General features: G+C 60.2%; 5 protein-coding genes across 6 annotated transcripts in view; 2 read left to right on the top strand and 3 right to left on the bottom strand.

The window, feature by feature from the left end:
* RAB5C (RAB5C, member RAS oncogene family) overlaps positions 1-25,034 on the bottom strand; it is a 77,759-nt gene that overhangs the window by 1,134 nt on the left and 51,591 nt on the right. The window contains exon 6 of one of the 2 annotated variants that reach the window (XM_065749177.1): positions 7,583-7,597. The exons of the other annotated variant lie outside the window; for it this stretch is intronic. The gene's annotated coding sequence lies outside the window, so the exon portion shown is untranslated. Of the gene's footprint in view, positions 1-7,582; positions 7,598-25,034 lie in introns of those variants that run through there. 2 annotated transcript variants of the gene reach the window in all.
* NKIRAS2 (NFKB inhibitor interacting Ras like 2) lies at positions 158-1,627 on the top strand. The gene is made up of 3 exons (XM_065749187.1): positions 158-253; positions 322-563; positions 1,094-1,627. Exons 1-3 carry the CDS (start codon positions 160-162, stop codon positions 1,331-1,333), a joined length of 576 nt encoding a protein of 191 aa, XP_065605259.1. The 5' UTR covers positions 158-159; the 3' UTR covers positions 1,334-1,627.
* Positions 3,344-25,034, bottom strand: part of ZNF385C (zinc finger protein 385C) — a 48,993-nt gene continuing 27,302 nt past the window's right edge. The window contains 7 exon segments of the mRNA XM_065749145.1: positions 3,344-5,021; positions 5,472-5,585; positions 5,884-6,071; positions 7,148-7,477; positions 8,273-8,432; positions 10,449-10,559; positions 13,644-13,786. Coding sequence (XP_065605217.1) covers positions 4,800-5,021; positions 5,472-5,585; positions 5,884-6,071; positions 7,148-7,477; positions 8,273-8,432; positions 10,449-10,559; positions 13,644-13,786 — 1,268 coding nt within the window. The 3' untranslated portion in view covers positions 3,344-4,799.
* Positions 16,928-22,280, bottom strand: CUNH17orf113 (chromosome unknown C17orf113 homolog). The gene is made up of 3 exons (XM_065749141.1): positions 22,192-22,280; positions 20,474-21,097; positions 16,928-18,514 (listed from the first exon to the last, which is right to left on the bottom strand). Exons 2-3 carry the CDS (start codon positions 20,984-20,986, stop codon positions 16,982-16,984), a joined length of 2,046 nt encoding a protein of 681 aa, XP_065605213.1. The 5' UTR covers positions 20,987-21,097; positions 22,192-22,280; the 3' UTR covers positions 16,928-16,981.
* Positions 23,408-25,034, top strand: part of TUBG1 (tubulin gamma 1) — a 195,331-nt gene continuing 193,704 nt past the window's right edge. Inside the window, exon 1 of the mRNA XM_065749154.1 lies at positions 23,408-23,411. The gene's annotated coding sequence lies outside the window, so the exon portion shown is untranslated. The remainder of the gene's footprint in view (positions 23,412-25,034) is intronic.

The raw sequence follows: 25,034 nt of genomic DNA, 5'->3' as shown, positions 1-25,034 counted from the left end.
CAGAGGGCGCTGTGCGGCCGCGCCCCTTCCGCCGCCGCTCGGGTGGGGACCGCGGGGACGCGGCGCTCCTCGGCGGACCCGTCCCGGTCCCGGTCCTCGTTCCCATCCCCATCCTCTGACGGCGCCCGGAGCCCCGCGCGGCGGCCCCGGAGCGGTGCCATGGGGAAGAGCTGCAAGGTGGTGGTGTGCGGGCAGGCCGCCGTGGGCAAAACCGCCATCCTGGAGCAGCTGCTGTACGGCAACCACGTGGTCGGTGCGTGCCGGGGTGGGCGCGGGGACCGTGGACCCGGGGCCCCGCTCACCCCTGTGCCCGTCCCGCAGGATCGGAGATGATCGAGACCCAGGAGGACATCTACGTGGGCTCCATCGAGACGGACCGCGGCGTGCGCGAGCAGGTGCGCTTCTACGACACGCGTGGGCTGCGGGACGGCCTGGAGCTGCCCAAGCACTGCTTCTCCTGCACCGACGGCTACGTGCTGGTGTACAGCACCGACAGCAAGGAGTCCTTCAAGCGGGTGGAGCTCCTCAAGAAGGAGATCGACAAGTGCAAAGACAAGAAGGAGGTGAGCGCTGCCGCGGGCAGGGGCTGCTCTGGGAGCTCCCACCCGTGGAGCCGCCTCCCCTCGGTCTGTCACGGCGGGGTGACCGAGTGCTGCTCCGTAGGACTGTCACTCGGGGGCGGCCGCTGTCCTGGGTGGCTGTGTGCTCTGACCCCGTGGGCAGAGGGGCTGCAGGTGAAGGCAGGTCTGCGTGTGTTGCCGATGGGGAAAACGGAGATCTGCTCCTTTGGTTACTTCATAGGGGGCTGTTGGTCCTATTGGCGTTGGCTGAGATCTCTCTTCTTGGCTGCGCAGGTGGGACTTTTCCTGCAGGCTTCTGCAGTGCTGTGTGTGCAACCCCTTCCATTTTGGGATTGGTTTGAAATGAACCCAAAGAGAAGGGTGAAAGTGTCCAAAGGGAGCGCTGGGGGAGATGTTCTGCAAGGGGGAATTGGCTGTGGGGCAGGGCCTGGCCCTGGAGGCGTTGCTGGGGCAGCACTGCTCAGCTCTGCTTTTGTTACCAACCGGGTTTTTTCCCACTCATTTCTGAACAGGTCACTATTGTGGTTTTGGGCAATAAATGTGACCTTCAGGAGCAGCGCCGGGTGGACCACGACGCAGCCCAGCACTGGGCCAAGGGCGAGAAGGTGAAGCTGTGGGAAGTGTCTGTGGCCGACCGCCGTACGTTGATCGAGCCCTTCATCTACCTGGCCAGTAAGATGACACAGCCACAAAGCAAGTCTGCTTTTCCCCTGAGTCGCAAGAACAAGGGCAGCGGGTCCGTGGATGGCTGAGCCTCGTCTTGCACTTCTGTTGCCACCTCCTATCCCCCACCTCTCTCCTTCCCTTGCACATACCTCCTGCTGAGCCTGTTTGGTGATATGGAGCCCACAGGAAGCCTGGTGGCATGAGGAGTGGGCTTCGCAGGGCTAGTGGTGGTCTTTGAGGAGGAGAGAGGTGACCCATCTCCCTGTACTGACACAGGAGCTGTTTTCACTGCCCAGGCCCTGGCAATGTTTAAGGCATTACATTAAGCCAGGATTCACCAAGTGCACCCCTTTGCTCTCAGGGCACAGGCTGACACCTAGGGGACACGTGCTGCCTCTGAGGAGGCCCAGCCCAGGGCTGTCCTGCAGCCTGGGATCAGCGTTGCACCTGAGCACAGCTGGGCCACGGGAAAAGATTCCCCCTCTCAAGAGCTGCTCTCTTTGTACTCACTGATCCAACATGAGACGAACCCAGTGTCCCTGACCTCCCCCAGCTGGCTCTGTGGTGCTGCAGCTTTGCAGGTTGCTCCTTACCTGGCCACATCCTCTGCACCTCAACATGCAGGAACATTCAGTCCTCGCTCGAGCTGAGTGCAGCTGAGCTCCTGCCCCAGGAAATGCAGTGTAGAGCAGGGCAGGGTGCTGTTACAGAGGGCAGGGTCTCACAGAGCCCAGCACTCCTCTTGCTGAGGACAGACCCAGTCCTGACCCGGGAGGTGCAGGGCTGTGCTGTGCCCATGCACACATGGGGGCAGCTCTCACCACCCCACGGTCACGATGCTGGCTGTCCTCAGAGCTACCATGAGACAAAAGGATGGTTCTGCCAGTCCTGCCTGGCAACACGTGCTCCCTTTGGCTCGTCTGGATCTAGGAAAAAATGACAAGAAAGCCCTGGCTTGTTTATACTTGTTCCTTTTATTTACTGAGTAACACAATAAAGCGATGAGATTCGATTATCAAAATATTTTCCTTTTTTCTTTTTTTTTTTCCCCAACAGTTATAGTACATCAAAAAATATACAGTGAACATTACAGGAGGGGTACTGGCCAAGTCCCTAGAGTCTGTTATTCCATTTTTCTGGTTTTTGTTGGCTTATTTTTTTATTTTTTTTTTGGAATCAAACTGTTCACATCACTCCAAGGTTATTTACAGAGGGGCACGCCTTACTGAGCGCTATGGACTATGCCCTACTATCTAGTACAGCATATGCTAAGTCAAAGGCAGTAAATGCTTTGGATTGCATGGGAGCAGGGAGGGGTCTCTGGAGGCAAAGGGGATGCGATAGAGGCAGGATGTTCTTATGCAGCTCATTGCAGTATTATTGTTATTAGAAGGAATGGCTTTCAAGGGTTAAAGTGCCAAGTGTAGGAGTGTATCAGGACTCCACTGGTGGGGGGGTGACAGGAGCAGCCACTGCTGGCTCCAGCACAGGCTTTTTAGAACAAAATGCAGGGGAACAACCCACTGGTGCCCAGCAGCTCCTGCAGGCTGCAGCACAGTCACAGCCGTCTGCTCCCTGCGCTCCGGGGCTGGTGTGTGCGTGCAGGGGAGGTGTGCTGCCCTCTGCTGCAGCCAGAGCTGAGAGGAGGCCTGGAGAAGAGCACAGTGAGACAGGGACGGTGAGGGCCTGGGTGGCTGCAGGCTGCTTGGCACTGAGATGCTGTCAGAGCCACATCCCCCTGTCCCCTGAACCCCAGCCAGCGTGGGATCCTGTCCTGGGGGGTGTGGGGTTGTCTCTTGGTCTGGGACACACGTGTGTCCTAGGCTGTGGGGCTTCCTCCCTGTCCTGGCTGAGGCCACTGCTGCTGGAGCCTTCTACCCTCAGCTGCTCTCCCAGCTGGGTCTCCCCACCACCTCAGGACCTTGTCTCTACTCGGATTTTTCCATAAATGATTCCCCTTCCCCTGGTGCCCTCTCTCCCCTTCTCTCCCTGAGGTAGAGGGAGATGCCCTGAGCAGATAAATCCATACTCAGATGCTTCTTTGCACTCTTCTGCATGGGGAACACAGCAGCAGCACTCCAGGGGTCGGCAGTGCGAGCAGAGTGCCCTCCAGACATGGGAGCTGTGCTCTGTGCCAGTGGGTCCATGCAGCAGTCCCTGCTGTCACCCGGGGTTCCCACTCTTGGGAACAGAAGCATTAAGTGGCAGCAGGTCCCTGTACACCTCCAAGACCTCGTCCTGAGCATCAGCAAAGCACGCTGGGCAAAATCCTCCTGAAATCCAGGTGTTGCTTATGGTCAAGATGTCAGATATGTGCGCTTGTGCGTGTGGATTCCCAGATGTGCAAATCACCTCTTCCTAAGGGCTGGGCAAGAACACGGCCTTGTGTTGGGATGCTGCAGAGGTCTCTGAGCCAGCACCCAGGCTGGGGACGGGAGGGGACAGCACAGCAGAGGAACCACCTGCACAGAGCTGAGTGCTGCTTTGTGTCCTTTCTGCTCCAAACAACACTCCCAGCCCTACAGACAGCACGAGCACCAAAAACATAACAAACAACGAGCCAGCTGCTCCCGTGGGATTGCATAGATCGGGGTGGGTCGTCAGTCCAGCGTGAGGTCCATTTGGGTTGCGACTTTCCTGCAGGTTTCTATTTACAGCAGCGCTGGAAACGCGGAGAGCAGCGGGTACAGTTTCCAGAGCAGGTCCTCGCTGGGCCTTCTGAGCACAGTGAAAAGAGAGCATCCGAGGGAGACCGGCGGTGCCTGCTCCTTCCTCCCTGATTGTCTGGGCTGCCGGGACAGGACGCCTTCGCTTGGTGGAGTCACAAACTCCTTGGAAGCTCCTAATGGGGATGGGGTGGATGGCGAGCAGCGACAGTGCCTTCCTCTGGAGAACCAAAAGTGCTTTTGGGGACATTCACGCAGCCTCACAGCATCTCCCCTGAGGTAGGGGCAGGATTGTCCCCCCAGGGGTGGGACTGAGGTGAACAGCTGGTGCCAAGCAGGGCTCAGAGCACAGCATCCCCTCCTTTCCACCTCAGGGAGTGCAACGCAGATGGGAGCAGAGCCTGTGCCCAAATTCTGTGCTTCTCGGGGTGCCTGGGAGAAAGGCTGTGTGCTTTCAGAGGGCAGAGGAGCGAGCCCCAGGCTTTGCCTATTGCTCTCAGAGTGAGGATGTGACCACCATGGCCAATGGCTCTTTGGCGTGGGACAGATGAGACCAGCAGGGACCTGCTCCATCCCCGAGGTACCAGCCAGCTCCTCTCCTCCCAGCCTGGGAACCAGGAGGCAGACAAGAAGCACAGCAGGGTCCTGGTGGCTCCAGCACCATCCTCACCCCACATGGGCAGGGGGAGCGGCAGGAGAGGGCACGGTGGGGCTGGCTGGGCTCCTCCAGAGCGTTGTGCACCGACAGGAGCCAGCTGGAAGCAAAGGGGAAGCCTGGGTCGATGCCTACTGCTACGGTTTCCCATCAGCCAGGAGAGCAGTCAGTGTGGGCACGCTGCCCCACGCAGCCCCTATGGCACAGCTGACGGACCCCCAGCGAGCGGCTCTAGTAGGGTGCGAAGACAATGGGGCCCGGCGTGGTGCGGACGTGGGCCGGCGGCGTTCGGAAGAGGGCTGGTCCGAGGATCGGGGCTTGGAAGAGCGTGGTGGCAGCGGCTGGCCGCAGGGCGAGGGGCCCTGGCATGGCACACACAGCCGTGGTGAGCGGGCTGGGCAGGAAACGTGTTGCCAGCGTTTTGGTGAGGTGCTTCTGCAGAGCCAGCTTGGACTGCAGGAGGGAGAGGAGAGCACATGAGGGCTGCACTGGGTGAGAGCAGCACCGCGCAGCCCCAGCACCGCGCAGCCCTGGCTCCAGGGCTGGTATTTCTGCCACACCAGGCAGGGAGGCTCAGGTCTCTGTAGATATACATTTGGGATTGGTTCAGCTGAACCATGCCAACCCCAGGCACCCGAGCAGCACAGCTGCCCACTGCCAAACGTGAGCCAGGTGGAAGGACCCCAAGTGCTGCTGCCAGAGGGGTGCGCTCTCCCCGTGCTTTCCTTCACATGAAGGGAAACCAGAGCCTCCTCTCAGCTCCGCACCCCTCCCCAAAGGGATCCGTGGGGTGCAAGGAGCGGAGGCTGTGAGAACAACAGTGTGTCTTCTTGCAGGAGATGTGTCATGCAGTTGGGTGTTGCAGCCAGCCAGCGGGTGGGTGATGTGCTGGGAGACAGATACCTTGAGAATACTCACTGCGAGGGCAGCGTTCTTCTGCAGCTTGTTGTAGGGGCTGTACTTGGGCTTGGGAGGCTTCCCAGCCAGCCTGTCTTTGTGCCGCCGGCTGCTCATGTGCTGCAAGAGGACGAGGGCCAAGCGATGGGCACCACGGTCACAGCTGGTCCCCTCTCCACCCCCTCCCCCCCACCAAATCTGTGTTCTCCCCACAGCAGGGAAAATCCACAGGGCTATGACAAACACATGCAGATTCCCTTTGGCTTAAGGGAGGGATTTCAAAGGGATGTGTCCTGTAAAACCCAGGACTCCAGAGATGCTCCTCTCCCACAGCCACCGTGCTGACGCACCGGAGCCCCTTCGCAGAGGGCTCTGCATTTCCCAGGGGAACTGCATGCCTGGGGCTCCGTGCCATCACCTGTTTGAGCTGTGTCTCCGAGTTCACGTAGATCTCGCACACTTGGCAGTGGAACGCCTTGTTCTGGATGTTGATGCTGCCCTTGTTGCCGATTCTCTTGGCCTTGTGCCCTGCCCGGGCCAGCAGCTTGCCCCGGCCACGCCGCAGCTGTGCGCTGTGTCCTTCCAGCATCGACTTGTGCTTGGCACCTGGGGACAGAGAGACGCTCAGCAGACACCGAACCCGCAGTCCCTCTGCAGCAGAACTCTGTCCCAACCCACCCTGAGATGCAGGAGCCCCTTCCCAACCCCCCTCAAGCTCCAGACCACAAGCCCTCTGCTCCCAGAGACGCCTCCCCCCACTCCTTCCACACGTCAGACCTTAGGAAGGTCTATTTTCAGCGTGTCCTGGAGCCGTCCCCCTGCCCCGGGCATTAGCACAGCATGCAGCATCTGCACCGCACCCAAGGTCAGAGCAGTGCCAGCTCAGAGCTGGGAACAGCTCAGTGGGGCCACAGGGGGCAGGGAAGGAGAAACCCCAAATCCCACACACGTGGGGACACGGTGCTCCGCCTGCCCCTTCCCAGCGAGGGCTGGGGGTGGGCGGGTAATTCAAGCCCCCACTAATTCCTTCTATTTTTCAAGGCGTTAAGCAAGGAGCCTGAGCTCAGCGCTGCGTGACAGCCGGAGCGGCAGCCTGCGAACATTTTGTTTGTTTGTTCTTTTTTCCCCAAATCAGTGCCTGTCTTTGTAACCGGAGCTGACAAAAGCCAAAGGACACGTTTGCAGCTAAGCCCTGGGGCGGGGGCTGCCGGCTCCCGGCTCCCATTGCGGTTGGGGGGGGGGCTCCCCCTTTAGGATCAGGGCTGCTCACGCTGAGCATCGCGTGCAGATGGAGCCAGCACTGCAGAGACTGCGGCACTGCGGAGCTGGGGGCACTGGGGGGAGCTGCGCTGTGGGGCTCATTCCCCTCCCCACGTGGTTCCCAATAGTGCCGGGCTGCTCTGGGCAGGTCCTGGCACTGCGGCTTCTGTTAGAGCCGAACTGAAACAGAGTACAAAGCGCCCTCCAATCGCTCCAATAAATGTATCTGAAAAGGTCTTTAATTAAGCTACACGAACAATGAGGGAGGTTCTGACCTCGCTTGAATTCACTCCTTAAGCCGCAGCGGAGGTAAGCCACCACTGCCCACCTCTTTAAGCCACCTTCATTAACCCCTTTTAACTAAAGCAACGCCCATTAACTCGCAAGGCCGCGCAGATGCCGTCCCCAGGCGCTGCCCTTACCCGTGTTGTGAGCCTCCAGCTGCGACAGCGAGTTGACGGTCACCTTGCAGGTGGGGCAGTACAGGTGCTGCTTGCCCTTCCTGCCCTCCTTCTCGCTGTCAGGGGCTGACCCAGTGCTGCTGCCCGACTCTGCCGCCTGCGTCTCCGCTCCCTGCGCGGCCGAGGAGGTGATGCTGGCAGCGTCGGACGCGGCCTCGGACGGCTCAGAGGGCGGAGGGGACCCCCCCGGGGCGGCACTGCCCGGCAGCTCCGCGGGCGGCTGCTCAGAGCCGGGCAGCAGTGCCACGTCGGGGCCGTCACCGTCCGCCTCCTTGGGGTCGCTGGGGGGGGCTGCCGGGAAGGGAGGGAAAAGGGGGGAGGGGGTCAGAAATCAACTGACGGTGAAAGCTTTCTTTTCCTCGTTGGGGTTTTGGAGAGCAGCCCTGAGCCCGGCCCAGGGGCTCCGCTCTGCTCTGCTGTTCCTATCACAGCTTATCTCTGCAACTCATTGCAGCTGTGCTCAGCCCTGAGGATGAGTGCCAGCTCCTACAGACTCCGTGGTTGGGCAGGGAACACTTTGTTGCCACAGCCATTATCTGTGTTGATAAACATCACCCAGGAAGACCAAACTCGGGGAAAACACTGCAGCACTGCAGGATGTGGGCTGCAAACAGGGGTGGGGGCTGCAGGGCCGCACAGCACAGCCCCCAGGGCCAGCAGGACCGGGTCCCACCCACACTCCTTGGGGGGGTGGGACTCAGGATGCTTTTCCCACTGTGCATAGTGCTGCAGGTGCAGTAGTTGAGTGCAGCCTTTGCCTTGAGCATTCCTGTCCCAATAACCAGCAGCAAGCGAGGCTCAAACACGGAACAACTCGAGGGGACCAAACCCACACCTCAGCTGCACACTGCTGAGCAGCATTGCTCCCATCTCTGCAGCCAAAATGTGACCCCAGAGCGGAAGCACCCCCATCCCTTCTTGCGCCCTGCAGCTCCACAGCTGATGGCTGAGGGATGCTCGGGCACACGGTGCTGCCCACAGCAGGTTGGGTGCAGCACCCAGACCACATCATCCATAGCAGCACTGCTGCCCCACGAGCACAGATCATTGCGCAGCACCGGGGCTGTGCCCTAACCCTTCCTGTACCTGCACTGCTGGGATCCTCACCACCCTCCACGCTGGGGCTGAAGTCGGCCACGCTGTCCCTGCCCGCAGCCCCCACCGCCTTCTGCTTGCTCTTCATGGCCTCGATGGCCTTCAGCCTCCGGGCGTGCTTGTGGCCTTTGTAGTGGGCTTCTGCCTGGTTCTGTGGGGGAGACAGAGGGGGGCACTGCATCAGTGCTGCAGATGGACAGACGGACGGGGGGTGCAGGGTGGTCCTGGCAGCAGCAGCTCGGACAGCCCCCCCAGGCTGGCTGTGCACACACACCCCAGTGCCACCCGTCCCTGGAGGTGACATTCTTGGCCGGGAGTGGCACAGAGCTGCTCTTCCCCTCCCACCGAACCGCTCTGCACACACATTCAGACCGAGGTATCTCTGTGCAAAGCTTCCCCTGCACTGTGAGGCCGAGATAAGGATCCTGCTCTGATTAAATGCACCAAACCCCTTTTGAAAGAAACCTTCAGAGAAATGTACGGCATCAGAAACATACAGCGAATGGCAAGCTGTAAAATTAAAACTAAAACACACGTTGGTGGGGAGGACACATCCCCCATTGTAACCTCGCGGGCATCTGACATGCAATTTACATCCAGGGGCTCCTTTCTCCCAGGGAACGCTGAATAATGAAGTGCACATCGATGGGCCCACGCCTGCACACAGCAGATAAAAACATCCACAAAGAGAGGACCGCAGACATTTGTGTACTGAGCGCTCACGGACAATGCTGCACTGTCACCGAAAACAACCACGGTTTGGCACTTCATGGAAACTGAATCCAACGTGAACTGGGACACCACCCCCGAGCGGACCGATTCCTTTGCTCGCAGTGCTGGGGGGCAGCGCTGCCCCCCACGTCCCAAGGGCAGGGGATGGTGGCTGGGAGCCGGGCAGCGCGGGTAATGGGGAAAGAAAAAAGGCCCATCCAAGCGCACGGACTGAGCAGAGCCTCATTAGCAAACACAATCAGCTCCCATCAGTTAACGGGGTTTGGACGGGGCCGGGCTGCAGCACAAGTAGGTCACCAATCCCGGCTGCAGCTCTGCGCAGGGATTTGCAGCGGCGTGCGGTCTCCGTCTCCGTCTCCGTCCTATGCAGCCCCAGCCCGGGCCGGGGCAGCCCCACGGAGCGCCGGGCAGGAGCGGCAGTGCTGGGGGGGGGGAAGGCAGGGAGCATCGCCTTTGTGCACCGCGCTGCCGCCAGGGAGCGGCTGGGAACGGGAGAGCTCCTCCCAACGGGAACGCTTCTCCCAGCGCTGCTCGGTTGCCAAGCAAAATAATTAAGCCTGCAGAAGCTGACTGTGGCTGGAAGAGGCGTTCAGGGCTGTGCTGATGCAGCACAGCCGCACTGGGAGCACGTCTCTCCGGGTGCAGCAGTGGAACTCAGGCCAGCACACCCCGCTGGGTGCAGCACCCATGGGTGCAGCGGGAGCAGCTGCAGGTGCTGAGCTCGGTACTGGCTCAAGCAGACGAGCCGTGCTCAGAGCTTTCCTGCCTCGCTCCCAGCTCTGCACATGATGGAGCAGCAGCACAGAGGAGCAGAACCGCTGACAGCGACCTCTCTGAAGCAGCTCTGTGCTGCTCATCCCTGCAAACCATCCCCTTCTCGTGGGGATGCACAGCGTGGTGCTCTGCTGTACCCAGTGCCAGCCCAGCAGCACAGAGCTCAGTCCCCAGATCCACTCCTGAACACACGGAGGTGCTCTGAGCTGCGGCTGTGAACCTCTCCTCCAGGTGCTGCCGGGGTATGAATGAGAACTCCCTTTCCAGCTGTTTAATCTGTTCTCACCACAAAAGATCAGCTGCGTGCAATTCATTACTACAGGGATCGATGAACGTTTCCTTCCTCCCCTCCTCAAGGTGGTTGATTTGCTCTGAATAAAAGAATTCAGGAAACAACAACAACAAAAACCTAAACCCATCTGTGCATCAGAGCACTGGGAGGCCAGCACAGGGAGTGCACACCCAGCTCCCGAGGGGCAGATAGAAACTACATGAGCTGATATCACAGCCAGAGCACAAACACCACGAGTAAGGCAGCAGGGAGCAGAGCTGAACAACCTGACGAGGAGGACAAAAAATGAACGGGGGCAGGGAGAGCTCTGAGGAGCTGCAGCCGTGGGACGCAGCGCAGGGACCCCAGCCCCGTCCCACCTCGACGTACCGCAGAGTTGAAGCGCAGGTGGCAGATGTTGCAGGAGATGAACTGCTTCTTCTTGAGCGGGGCGGGCACGCCGAAGGTGTGGCTGATCACGGCCTTCTGCACCGGGTCCATCTGCAAAGGGAAGGCACAGGTGTGGGCTGGGGTCCCTGCAGTGCCGCCCCGCCGTGCTCACCGGGAGCTGCAGGATCCGGTGGATCCAGGATCCATGGCCCAGGGCCCACAGAGCTCTGTGCTACCTCTCTTTCCATATATGACCTTACGTATGCAACCTTACATACAGCCTCCCTACGGGGTGCTATGTACCGCTGCTCTCCTGTGTCTCTTTTTGAACCATCCCTTCACACCCCATGAAGCTGCAGGGCCCAACTGCCCACTGACATCTGGCAGAGAGAAGCCAGGGTGTCATGGGGTGTCACAGGGTGTCACAGGGTGTCACGGGGTGCCCATGCAGAGCCACACGGGTTCCCAGTCCCCCAGGGAACACCTTTTACCTGCTGCAATTCCATTACAGTGCTGCCAACTGCACTGCACCTCAGCTGCCCATGCAGCCCCAGTGCTCTGTAGGACACGTGCACAGGGAACGGCTCAAATTATCCACTGGGATCTGTGTCTTTCCTCACCAGCATCCACAGGCAGAGTGGGGGCAGCTGGAGGGCCCACGCGTGCGGGTGCTGACAGCCCCCAGTGCTCCTGTCCCTCCCCAGCACTCAGCATCATTCCTCCTCCAGCAAACTTGTTCGAGAAGCCATAATTGTTTTAAACAAAATGCATTTATTAAGGGGGGGGGGAAATAAGAATAAGCTCTTTGTTCGAGCGTGGCTATAATCTATAATGCAAGTATTGTTCCACTACCCTGTGGCATAGGAAGATTATCTTATCTGAGTCCTGCTGTCAGTGGAGCCTGGGGTTTGAGGCGATCGTATTTCTCTGCAGAGCTATTTAGTTGCTGAGACAGGTGCATCAGTCTTCAAGGCACATGCCTGGACAACAGAGCCATTATCAAGACCCCAAATTCCATTCCAGGAGTGAGCAGAATGGTGAAGGCGGTGATTAATGAAGAGCCTCTTTGCTACGAGATTTTGCTCACTTATCCAGAATATAAATGAAGAGGCATTTGGGGTTCGGTGGCGAAGTGGAGCAGTCTGCAGATGGTGACAATGCTGCTGCACCCAGCAGCCCCAACACAGCAGCTCTGCTGGGACAGAAGTGCTCACCTCTTCCAGGCACAGATGGGATGAAGGCCCCAAGCAGTGCAGCAGCTCTGGGCTGTGGGACGGGGACCGGTTCATGGCCAGAACCAGAGGCCTTCCTGCCCCTGCCCCTCAGGGATGAGCGCTGGAGAATGGGGTATTTAAAGAGGAGGGGGTCCTTGCTGCTACACCTTTGCCATTTCTGTGTCTGTTAGCTAACACTACATTGCAGCCTCTCAGGGAACTCTGCTTTCCATTCTGGATGCTCTGGGTAAAGGAGCCCCACCGGTGTCAGCACCGGAGCACTGCTCTCTCTTTGCTGGGCAGCTCAGAGCCCTCCGTGGGCTCCTCCCACCATCACAGCGCTCAGCACCGACCCCACCTCCTCCTCCCCTCAGCCCCACAGCTCCTCCAGACACTGCCCCTCTGCACCCCCCATCCACGGCCGCCGCTGCTCCGCGGCCCTCCCCCCTCTCCACCTCCACCACCGCGTCTCCAAACGACCGCAGGAGCCCCGGGGACCGCACACAGCTCCGCCACAGTGCCCTCAGCCCCCCCAGTGCCCACCGAAGGGATCACAAACGCTCCATCGGCTCCTCCACACTGCTCCGCTGTTCCAGGTGGGAGCAGAGCCCCGGGCGCTGCGGACCTACCTCGGCTCATCCGGAGCAGAGGGGGTGGGGGCACGGCCCGGCCGGGATCCCGGCTTTATAGCCAGTCCTCATGGACTCAGATTACTTTATTTATCGCTGCGTGTTCCTACCGGTATAAATAGAGATCTCTGAGCTGAACTTCCTGCCAGGAGCCGAGGTCAGCACGGGAACGTGTGGGGATGGAGCATCAGTTCGGGTTGCATCTGCTGTCTGCAGGGCGCTGCTGGCTCTGGCGGATTTGCAGCATCGCAAGGGCTGGAAAGTGCCTTTCAAGCATGAAATGCTCCTTCTGCATTGTGCTATGGCTTCTTTTTTTTTTTTTTTCTTTCCCTGTTGTTGCTTTAAGAGCTCAGTTTGGAAAGGTTTTGCTCGCTCCAGAGTAAAACATCTGCTGGGTTCATGAGAGCTGCGTGACCCGCTCCGAGAGCACCGTGCTGGGCTGCAAACAGCTCCTGCCCTGCACGGCACAGGGGTGAGGGCACCGGGCTGAGCACAGACAGCTTCACCGCTGCCCCTTCCCCCGAAGCACCCGCGGGGCTCAGGGCTCAGCCCCGCACTTCTCCAATTTCTTTGGGTTTGGTTTTTTTTGAGCTCTGGAGAGCCCCGAGCAGAGCAGCGCCTGCTAAAAACGGGAACACAAAGAGCAGCCACGGCGATGGCATCAGAAAGCCCTCCTCTGGCTCCTGGGGAGCCGGGGTCTCAAAGGGCTGTGAAGGAGTTAACGTGTCTGAGTCCCATGCAGCAGCAGCAGCACAGATCTGGTACTTAATTTCTACGGCCGACTTTGAAGATCTCAGTGATAATTTGTGCTTTTGGAGCACGGTTTATCTCAGAGCCACTTACAGAGGGGCGGTGAGAATCAGCGATCCGTGCGGGGGGGGACGGGGGTCAGGAAGTCCCACAGTGGGGGGCTCAAGGGGATCTCATCCGGATCACAGCCCCGGTGGGATGCACACACAGCTCTGCAGTGCCGGGCTCACCCCGGAGCCGCCCCTCCTCCTTTTTTCCCCCTTTATTTATTTCAAACCCTACAAACCGCTCTCCACAGCCACTTTATTACTATCGATTCCCGGGGCAAACCCCATTCATCTTGGTTTAGACAAACCTCCTCCTTAATTTTGCTTTCTAAGAGCAGCAGATGGGGCAGGAACCAGCTGGGGGGGTCATTACCGCTGCCCACCCGCCCCACACTCGCTCTGCGTTTGCTCTGATGGGGGGACAGGCGCACGGCACAAGGTGTGCAGCCCTGGAATTAGAGCAGAAATCACCCGGCCGGGGTGGAAGAGGGATATTCTGGAGGTGTGGGGGAGGAGGTGCCCCCTGGCCAGTGCCCCCCACCTGCAAGCACTCACCGTGTTGAAGTTGGGGAAGAGGTTGAGCGGGGACGACCCGTTGAGGCGGAAGGTCAGGAAGTGTTTGATGTCCAACGGGGAGTGCAGCGGCCGCCCGGGGATGGGCAGCGATGCGAGGAGGGGACTGCTGTGTCCAGAGGGACCTGGGGGCAGAGGGAGAGCAGCGTCAGTGCGGGTGGGTACCACCTGTGCATGGGGACAGGGCACAGGGAGCACCCGGGGACTGCGATAGGGCGGGGATTACAGCCCCCACCGTACGGGTGTGGGATTTGGGGTGCCCCGGCTCTGCCCCTCTGCTGCTATTTTGGGTGGAACCCTGCGTGCCCCCCCCCCATACACCGCCCCCGGCCCCAGCTCCGCCGGCTGCCTCACATCTTCCCCCGCACCATTGTGAGCTCCGGCTGCCAGGTAAAAATAGCACGGGTATTAATAATGTTCAGTTTTAAAGAAAACACCATGGAGATGGGGGAGCAGAAAACGGGGCAGACCTGGACGGGATGGCAGTGCCCAGGCAGCAGTTTTCCATGTGGCCTCCCCTACCCCTGACCCCTTCCTCCCCTCAACAGGGGCTGGGATAAGGCTGAGGAACGGGGCAGAGACAACGTACCAACGTATGAATAAGACAAAATTAAATATGTTAAAAAAGATTTCAGAATACTGTGAGCCACAAATCCCATTCGCATCACCCACAGCCCCACGCCCGCTCCCTCCTGCACTCCACCTCAGCAGCCTGGGCCGAGGACAAGGCAGAAATTCCCTTTTGTTTTTTGATTTCCTGCTTCTTTTTCTGCCTCATCTTCGGGGCTTTGCTCTGCTGGGGGTCACAGCATTGCACTCAGCCCACTCCCCCTTACAGTGGGGGAAAGCAGAAGGCTCAGCCGGGAGGGGACGCAGCAGGAGGGGGACAGCAGTCCCCCACCCACCACCACCACCAGCAGCTCGTGGCTGCCCGCATCCACACTTTGCTTTCTGACCCTTCTGTGGCAGAGAGCAGCCTGGCACCGAAACCAAAATCTGAAATTCAAAGTTTGGGTGATTTTTCCGAATTTCCGAGCAGCGCTTTCTGCCCTGAGGGCAAAAACGACCTCTTCTGGGAGAGCGCACACGGCCGCTCCTTCATCTGCACGGAGCGGCCCCTGAGTCAGCCCTGACTGCGGGGGAAATTCTCGTTTTGCTTCGTCGGGCGTGCACTGATCGAGTTAATTCCAGAGTCACCCAGGAGGGAAATCTGTGAAACCGCCCAAAAAGAAATAAATAAAACAGCAGAAGCAACGAGGGAGCAGCAAAAGGCAGCGGGAGCGGCTGAGCGATGCAGCGTTAACCTCCTGAGCCGTGAAGCAGTACTTCTGCCTCAGATCCCCGGGGACCCAGAGCCCCAGACCCGGGACCCCCACGGCCCCCCCGGAACACACACAGCCCCACCTGCACCACAGCAGCACTTCCAACAGAGGTGTTTGGGGCGGATCGCAGGGGTTCACTGCTTTTGTCAGCGCTCTGTGCACTGGTTGTGCTGGTCCTAAAACACAGCCGGTCCTAAAACACAGCTTACATTGCATGCAACGCTGGGAGCAACAACGGGGAGCGAACCAGAGCCCCTGCCCCACTGAAGGTAACGGAGCATGGGGGGTCTGCAGCTCCTGCAATCCCAAATTGTGGGCTAACACGTGTGGGATGGGGGGAAGGTCAGGTGTGAAACAGAGACTGGGGAGCCCCTGTGACCACAGCCTTCCATCCCCAACCGGAGCAGCAGCGGCTGCTGCAGCCCCAGGGGATGAAAAACGGCTCAGACAGCGCTGTGCAGTGCTCAGTGAGGAGTGGGGCCGTGCGGGGAGAGGGCACGAATCCACCGCGGGCAATGGGAGGAACAGCGAAGGGCAGAGCTGCAGCTGAAGAGGGGAAAAGAGGAAAACGATCACACGGTGTGGGGACAGAGTCCCTGCCGGCTGCAGCCTGCCTTAACCACAGGTGATCACAGCAGCACAGCTGCAGCTCTGGGGTGAGAGGAACCTCTGGTCCCATCCTGAGCTCCCAGCCCCAACCTGGGGCCCGCACGGTGCCGGGGGCACCTCCCCAAGGTCACGGGGCCGCAGCTCTCACCTTACCTTTGCTGCAGGGCAGATTCCGGCAGCAGCTGTGGGCTGTATTTTTAGGTATTAATTAGATGCTCGGTTAAGGGGATTTGCCTCGGTGAGAGCAGCGGGGCCTTCGGGTCTGTCTAGGGTGACACGACCTTACCCGAGGGGACGGGCACGGCCGCGGCAGGGGGTGGCAGCTCCGAGCAGCACCGTCCCCAGCTGGATACCGGTGCGGAGGAGCCGACCCGCAGCCGTCGGGCGCCCTCAGAGCCCCCGCGGCATCGCCCCTCGGGACGGGAGCAGCGCGGGGCCGACCCGTGGGGCACAGCAGAGCGCGCTGTGCGCGCAGAGCCTCGGGGCTGCGCTTCTGCTCCCGCCCCACGGAGCTGCGGCCGCCGCGGGCTCCGCCCCGGGCACACGGGGACGGGCTCCGTCCACCGCACGCAGCAGTGCGCGGCTCCCGCTGTTAGGGGTCCTCGGCAAATTTCGGTGGCGGCTCGAATTCCTCGCCCAGGGCTTTAAAAGCTTTCGTCTCCGGCCAAGCGTGGGCTGAATGCGCTCGCCGAGAAACGCACGTGCGCGCTCCTGGTGCCAGGGCCGAGGGATGGGTGAGAGGGAGAGAAACACACCCAGGTGCTCTGTTAGACATCTTTAAACACTGGGAAGGTGAAGGTAGATCATTTTAATATATATATTTATATATATATTTATACATATCTACATACACATATCTACACAATGATGCATTTAAAAGTCACCGCTTCCTTGGCCGTTACAGTATGGTTCTCCACGTCACTGCTGTTGAAATGCCCAGGAGCCGATGGCACCGCTACAGCACCTCGGGGAGGACAGCTCTGACACGGGGACACGCTGCCCCCCACGTCCCTTCCCGACGCTCCAATAACAACGGTCAGATATGTTTGCAGAGTACCACGGATAAGCTGCCAGGCATTGTCGTGCAAAGGCAACGTGAGCTCAAGAGAAGATTTCTTTCATCTCTGATAATAAAAACAAAACCAAAAGCCCAGAATGAGCTGAGCACGTGGTGGGATGCCAGCCACGGGGGTGCCAGCAGGAGCACCCCGACACTGGAACCCCTGGAGGTTTGGGGTTTGGGGTTAGGTTTCGGGGACGAAGGGAGGGGCGGCAGTGGGACCGCTGTGGGCCATCCCAGTGCTACCAGTGTCGGTCGGACCCGCGTGGCGGTGACCCCGGGGCTGCTGTAAGAGCTGGATCCTGCCCGCAGAGCTCTGCATCCACCACTCACTTCGCCTGTGCCTTGATGAAGCCGGCCTCCCGCATGCTCTCGTAGTACTCAACGGCCATCGCAAAGTCGAACTCGTCGACGGCCGGCCCATCGATGGCGATCTTCATGAGGTTGGACAGCCCCTCGTCCTTGGGGCAGCGCGACCGCCCGCGCTTCAGCAGCTCCCGGCCCCGGCTGATCTTCTTGGCGAGCGCCGAGCCCAGCGGTAAGGCCAAGGCGATGGCCGCGAGGACGGCGAAGTCTGGGAAGAGCTCGTGCATCTCGGAGCTGCTGTAGACCAGCTTGACGCAGAGATCCCTGAAGGACAGCTGGCCGAGGCTGAAGACGATCCGCTTGAAGAGGGGGAAATCGCTCAGGGCCCTCTCACTGACCACCACCTGGGAGTACGCCTGCAGGAGGAAGTTCAGCTCGCTGAGCCCATAGCTGCCGATGTCCTCCAGAGACTGGGGGTAGCACTTGGGGTTGAAGATGGCCGAGAAGGAGCTGACGGCCTCCAGGACGCCGCTGGGGAACCTGTCCAGCAGGCTGCCCCGCACGCTCTCCAGGTACGCGTCCTTCAGGTGCTCGAAGTGCCGCAGGTGCACTGGGGAGCAGTTGGCCAACTCCACGCCCTTGTAGTAGAGCCGGCTCTCGCCCTCCCGCTCGCCCCGCGGGTGCTCGGTCATGGCGCTGAGGAACTCCTGCAGGTTCTGACCACTGGAGCCCTGCTGTGCCTGCAGGGTGGTGGCCGTGGCGGAGACGATGGGCTTCAGGATGGAGAGGTCGAAGTCCTCGATCTGGAAGAAGCGGCTGAGCTTCTGGAAGATGGGGAGGATGTCCAACAGGATCTTGGTGAAGGCCACAAAGTGGAACTTCTTGAGCTCCTGGCAGAGGCCGAGGGCCACGGGCGACCGCTCCGCCTCGCTCTCCAGCAGCAGCACCAGCGTGGGCCACGAGGAATCGATGGCCTCCACGGCCGGGAAGATGGAAGTCCAGCAGATGGCCCTGGGGCTGCCGAGGTCGATCTCACAGAGGTCCAGGACGCTCCACAGCTCCTGCAGCCCACTGCTTTCCCCCGTGGGGTTGGAGTACAGCCTGTAGATGGCGTCCACCGTGGTCTCGTACTTCTGGAGGTACTCAATGCTGAGGCTGCTGTGGGCGGGCAGCAGGGAGCTGCCGTGGGACAGGCAGTGCATCTCGGTGAGCAGCGGGCAGAGTGAGCTCAGCGCAGTGCCGGCCCCGCTCCGCCGCTCGGCCCCCAGCGATGCGCTGTGGGCACTCAGCCAGGTGAGCTTCACGGCCGGGATGCCGAAGGCGCGCAGCACCTCGCCCACCTTGCCCGTCACCGTGGCCGCCTCCCCAGGGGGCAGCTCGAAGCTGCCCAGGAAGGTGGCGGAGGTCTGCCCGCTGCAGGGGGCCACGGTGGTGCTGAACACAGCCAGGCTGCGGCGCTCCAGCGCGTCCACCGTCTCATCCAGCACCAGCCCGACAAACGGAGAGGCCTTGATGCGGTGCCTGTCCTCGTTGTGCAGGACCTTGGCGATCGCTGCCTGAGGCAGTGAAGGGTGCGCAGGGCAGGAGGGAGGGAGAGAGAAATACAAATGATCTTTAAAGGCACGCGGGAGGGCCACAGCACCCGTCGCAAAGTGAGCTGATGGGTCCACGCTGGGATCTCCCCAAAGCCCCAGCGCTGAGCGTGGCCCCCAGCACATGGCTGGCTCCCACCAGCATCAGATGCACTAGGTGTGAGCCTTCAAAGCCGAGCTCTGAAGAGCTCAAAGAGCCAGAGGAATCAAAGCCCATTTGCTCGTGGTTTAAGCTGCTCACTGATTCAGCCAGGGATCTTAAACTCAAGTGCCTGAAGATTGCTCTCAAGCCCAGCGTGCAGATGTTGGCAAATTCTGCCCTTTTTTAGGAGCCACAGAAAGTCAATGGGGCATTGGCGCTCTCAAACAGCAACTTCCAACACGGGCCTGACATCACGAGTGACTGAGCACCTTCACCTGGATGACAGCATTCCCCTGAACTGCAGCTTAAAGCACGGAGTGCATCCATTGGCCACAGCCCTTTGGCACAGGAGTACAGAGAACAGCTTTGGGTGGACAGAGCCATGGAAACGTCCCTGCCAACATCACAGAAAGACGGCCTGTGCTCCGTGCCCACCACATCGCTCACAACTCACTGGGGTTCATTTTCCCTCTGTTCCATCCAAGTGCACAGCAACAGCACCGCAACGGCCACCAGCACTGAATCACCCTGCGACAGCAGCTTATATCACCCCGGCGTCCGCAGACCTCAGAAGCAATTTCAGTGCGATAATGCTGTGCAGGTTGTCTGTACGAGACAACTCCCTGCTGCCAACAGCTTTCTCTCTTCTAATTTGCTGCCTCCCCTCTCCTGTGGCTGCAGCCCAAGCACAGTGCAGCCCGGCACTGCTGGCCCCGAGCAGCTCCACACTGCCCACCCTGCTCCCACCCCACATCCTACAGGCTCCCCCACCCTCCGTGCTCCAGGAGCCCACTAAGGCTCCAGAGCCCACTTCTTCAGCTGCAACTCCATCACTTCTGAGCTTTACAGGCAAAGCACACTCAGGAGCAGCAATAAAACTCCTCAGCATCCCTTCCTCTGCTCTATTTTATCCACTTGGTAGAAATGCCCCCACGTCTCGGGGAGAACTTCCTCATGTGTGCAAATGCTGTGAGCAGTGCTCCAGGATGAGAAATCTGATGAGGACAAAACCTATCTGCAGCGAAGGAGGGCTCTCTCTGTATCTAAAAGGCCTGGCAACCCGCCAAGCTGCACTAAAAAATTAATTGGATTTTAACAGGCATGAAGAGCTTGGAAAATTAAGAAAACCCTCTCTGTCCAATCAATCTTTTTTGATCACCCAATTTAGGGTCAAAAAGGAAAATCCTGTGTGTTCCTGCACTCATCCTGTGCCTTCACCCCTCATCCCGCAGCGCTGCCCCGCAGCGCCCGCATCTCTCCATGCACACACGTGGCCCTGAGCGTGGAGTGCCCTCAACGGCCCCATTGCTTTCCCTGACCTCTCCATCCCCTGGTCTGTCACAGCAGGGAATGACACCATCTAGATTAATAGATCTATTTCGCATGGAGGCACTGCCTGCAGTCGACACCAAAAGCCCTGGGGAGCAGGAGAGCTGCCCGGCTCCGTCACCCACCTCTGGGCACAACGCAGTGAGCAGTGGGGGATGCACTCCAGCTCCACGAGGAGCACGGGCACTCAGCCTGGCCGCTCAGGACGACCACTTCCCACAACCCCTGCTGCAACAATGCACTTTTGGTGCTGGTGGGCAGAGCCTCAAACCCTCCCCGTGGGATGGAGCACATGCACGCCGCTCCCAGTGAGCCCAGGCAGTGCACGGTGCAAGCTCAGGGCGCTGCTCAGCCCCCGGCCCAGGCACCGAACCGCTCTGTGATTACCGGGGGTACGCGCAGCCCCACACACCACGGGGACGCCCCAGGAGCCCACACCCCGTGGTACACACCTGCATGTCCCGGAGGCTGCCGGCGTGGTAGCGCTCGCTGTGCTCGGAGGCGAGCAGCGCCTGGCACAGGTTGAACTTCTGCAGCTCCAGCAGCGAGGAGCACTTCTCATCCAGGATCTCCTCCTTGGCCATCCAGTACACGGTGGTGAGGACGGCCACCTTGGCCGGGTTCACCTCCGCTTTCAGCACCGAGCGCGGCTCCGCGCGCCCGCGGGCGTCGAAGGACAGCTGCTCCCGGTTGACGGCCAACGCCTGGCGGTGCGCGCCCGACGTGACGTGCCGCAGCAGCGCGTGGCGCTGGAAGTTGTCCGTGCCCACGGTAAAGGCGTTCTCCGCTTTGCCGTGCTTGTTCTTCACCAGCGCCTGCCGACACTCTACGCAAAACATGAGTTTCCTCTCATAGTCAAACTCCAGCCAGGTAAATTCTTCCTTCCAGTGCTCATTGAAATAGCGCTTACACTTTTTATTGGAGTTGGAGGTTTCCCCTGCTGGCTTTTTCCCCGGAGGCACCATACTGCTGTGGTGGGGAAACCAAAGGCTACGGCTGAACCGAGACGTGCCTTGGAGGAGCAGCCTCTACATTTAACTGGGTAAGGAAGGTCTAGTACCACTTTCCTGGTTTGACTGGAGACGAAAGAGACAAGGGGAAAGGGATTAGGGCCCTCACAGCACTCAGCGTTTGCTAATTGTTCTTGCCGGAGAACCAAAGCATGGGGGCACACGGACCTTCCGCTGCTGCAAGCCAGGAAGCACTCAGCACAACTCACTGAGAAACCCATGAGGGATTTGGTTTGTTCCTATAGAACAAAGCCCCCACGGGCTGGAGCCTCTCCCACAGCCCCCACAGAAAGCACTGGGATTCGGGAGAAAAGTCCTTCACCCATCGGGTGAGGAAGCAGCAGAGCACTCCGTGCCCTCACCTGCATCACAGAGCTTTGCTCCCTCTGCAGCACAGGGCAGCCAGGGGACAGCTCCCAGCCCCGGATGATCCTGTGCAAAGTTGCAACCTCACCCACAGAGAGGATCTGCTCCCATTCATTAGGAAATAGGAAGAGAGTTGCCGTGCAGAGCCAAAGCCAGGACCTGTCTTGCTCAGCGTTTCCTCTGCGGTGGGCAGGCCAGGCCTGTCGGCTGCTCCTCGGGGTGCAGGCTCAGCCTGGCTGGGATGGCCTTGCTGGCCCCATGCAAGCCCCAATATCTGCCCCAAATCGGGTGGGCATCAATCTCAGTGCCCGAGATGCAGCAGGGACAGTGTGCGGTCCCTCCACTGTCCAACCACAGCACCCACGCGCTTGGCCCAGCAAAAAGCTCCTCTCCTGGACAGAAAAATATCCATCTCTGAGCGATGCTCCCGGGGGGGGGGGGGGGGGGCACAGGGCCGTGGGGCAGCGCAGGGGGCGGTGCAGGGGCTGCAGGAGCCGCGGCCGCGTCCCGCCCAGCAGCGCAGCCCCACGCACGGAGTTAACGCTGCGCTGTCAGCACCGCACCGCACCCCACTCCCACTCCCACTCGCGCTGCTCCCCCAGGAGCGCCGGCTGCCGGGAAGTTTGGGCAGGGTTTCTTCGCCAGCCGACGCTCACGCCCCGTCCCGCAGCCCCGGCCGTGCCCTGCGGTGCCCGCCCGGCTCCGGGCAGAGCTGTGCCGAGTGCGAGCAGAGCCGCATGCAGCTGCCCCGGGTCCCCGGCCCCGCACACCCGCCCGCCCTCTACAATACGTACCATGGAGCCGCTGCCATGAGCTTTAGGGCGAGGGGGGAGGGGGGGGAACTTCCCAGAATTTGTTTTTTAAATAGGAGAAGAAAAAAAAAATCAAATAACGAAAACCGCAAACAACGCCGACCGTTAAAATAAAAAGGAAGAAAGAAAAAAAGGACAAGAAGAACTCGGCCCCAATCCCCCACCGCGGGACGGAGCGCCGCAGCCCCCGCCCCCCCGCGCCCCGCTCAGCGCTGCGTGGCCCCGAGCGCGGCGGCTGCGGGAACAAAGCCCACGGTCACGGCGGCTGCGGGAACAAAGCCCACGGTCACGGCGGCACGGCAGCAGCCATCTTGCGGCGAGGACTGTCTGCTCCGCCGGCGCTCCGGGAACCGGCGGCGGCAGTGGCCACTAGCGGCGGCGGGGACGGGAAGGCCGCGTGGCGGCGGTGTCACGGCGGTGTCACGGCGGTGTCACGGCGGTGGGCTGCGGCCCCGGGGGACGTCGGGTGCCTTCGTCTGGGATCGATGGAGGGGACGGGTGGTGGCTGCGGGGTGCCCCGGGGCTGGGTGCGTGCTGCGGGGCGAAGCCGTACAGCCGTCGGGTGGGGGGGGGCTGCCAGGGCTGAGCAGAGCGGGGACGCGAGCAGCAGTGCGCGGACAGCAGCCCTCGGGCCCCGCGACGATCACCCGGGGGTGATCCCTTCACTACCGCCGCACCGGGAGCTCCCGTCGTGCCGTTATCCGCCGCCAGCGCAGCCGCGGGGCTGAGCACCCAATTTAGCATCTTTGCACCCTCGGCACAGGTACAGCTTAGGACGCCTCAACCTCACCCACAGGAATGAATTTACCGCCCCCCTCACTGTCCCCATACATGGCTCCAAAGTACACAGCGGGGCCCAGCAGAGGAGCGCCCGCTGTGCCCGGACGATGCTGTGCGGAGTGACCCCGCAGCGCGCCGGGATTACGGCTCCAGCGCCGGGGAGGGGACCCCACGTAAATTCCTCTCTCCGGGCTCCTCGACGTGGCCCGGGGCAAAACGCTCCGTCTGTGCACGGGACATTCCTGCCGGCTCAGGGTTAATGCTCACAGGAATGGGGTGAAACCGGAGACCTGGCTTCCGGGGCTGAAATATGCACCATTTATTCTTGTGCTAATGCAAGCGAGAAAAGAGGACTTAAGGTTTTTAATCAGTTTTTAGGCACGAGGCTGCAGCATCCTCTGCTTTACCAGGGCGGGGACGTGGTGGCCGTGCACAGCGTCCTGCGGCCGAGCACCGACGTCCCACGGGGCACAACAGCGATAGTGGTTTTGCCCTTCGGTTTTGCAAAGGGAGTGTGGGGGTCAGGAGTCAATCACAATATTTCCATTCGCTCCTATGAAGGAACAGAAGCCCGGATTGGGTGCGACCGTTGCTGTTTTCTCTTTGTGACATGCCCGGGGCTGGCGGGCAGGTGACCCCTCTGCCATCATTCACCGTTGGTGCAGCACAAAGGCCCCACTGCCCATGAGACACAGCTCCTACTGTGTCCTCAGAGACAAACCAAAGTTCATCACCAAAGCAAACGTCAGAGCTGCTGCTGGGCTGCAGGGGCACGGGGCCAGCTCCAGCCCCACGTCCTGTGTCCATTTTCCCTATGGCTCTCTTTTCTCCTGCTGCTTTTTCCTCTTTGCCTGTTAGAAGCTGAGCAGAAGAAACCGAAAAACCAACTGTATTGCCCTGCAAGATCTTAAATCCCTGAGTCCAAGCGTATTTATGAGATTTTGATTTTCTTCTATGCATTAAGATCTTTAAATCCATCTCTCAGGAATGACTCATGCCTTCAGAGCAGGGCACAGGAGCTGCTCGTGCTCCCAACCCCGCTAACAAGCAACGAGCTCCATCCCCTTTGGGTAGCCAGCCCCGTGCCCCTGATCCAACCCCAGCACTGAGAGACCATGGGGCAGGGGGTGAGGAGCCCTGCAGCTCCCCCTCCCCCCCCCAGAAGCACAGCCTGGACCCCCCTCCCCTGCATGGCACTGGGATGCAGCCAGGGCTCGGGGCAGCAGAGCACAGAGGAGGGTGAGGGGAGCGCTGCAGCAGCATCCCTCGGCACCCGGAGGTGGTGACAGTTCAATTTAATTTCTGCTGTGCACAGAGGAGGAAGGAAAACTGCAGAGAAGCCTCGGTCTTGTGTAGGAGCGAGCCATCCCCCTGCAAGGGAATCAGCACTCAGTGCGTGTCAGCTCAGACAAATGAACCCCGGGGTTGTGCCCTGGCAGGATCCGTGCTCTCAGAGCATCACTGCAATGGGGATGGAGGACCACAGGAGGAGCAGGCACCTCAGCTCAGGGCTTCCCAGTGTTCCCTCCAGGCCCAACCCTGCTCCCTGGAGCCTTCCCCTGCCACCATCACCTTCCTCTGCTGGGGATGAGGGCTCCAAGTGCAGCTCGGGTGGATGCCCGGAGCCCCAGTGTGGATCAGCCTTTATTCTGGGCACCGCTCACATCATAAAAATCACAGCCGAGCCCAAATGATTACAGCCAGGGAGCAGCTGACAGAAACAAAAAGGGAGAAGAGGTGCTCAGATTGATGCTTTCCCACAGTTCCAGTGAAATAGCCAATTTGGAACAAATCATGGACTCCCCTCTCCCTTTTGAACTGCCTCCGAGCAGACGCACATCTTTCACTGCGCAGCGCTTCCTCTCTGGCACTGATCATTATGGATTTCTATTAATGAATCACCTGCAGGTGGGGGGGGGGGGGCAGCAGCATCGCACCCCTCGTGTGCTCCAAGTGGGACCAGCCTTTCTGCAGCACTGATGGAGACAAATGGGAGTGGAAGGGACGAGAGCTCAGCGGGGACGGGGACGTGCCCGGGGTGCCGG

This window comes from Cyrtonyx montezumae, unplaced genomic scaffold (assembly GCF_038088225.1).
Source record: "Cyrtonyx montezumae isolate F1298 unplaced genomic scaffold, pur_monq_1.0 scaffold_58, whole genome shotgun sequence".
Lineage (NCBI taxonomy): Eukaryota > Metazoa > Chordata > Aves > Galliformes > Odontophoridae > Cyrtonyx > Cyrtonyx montezumae.
This window is presented reverse-complemented; position numbering and strand designations above follow the sequence as displayed.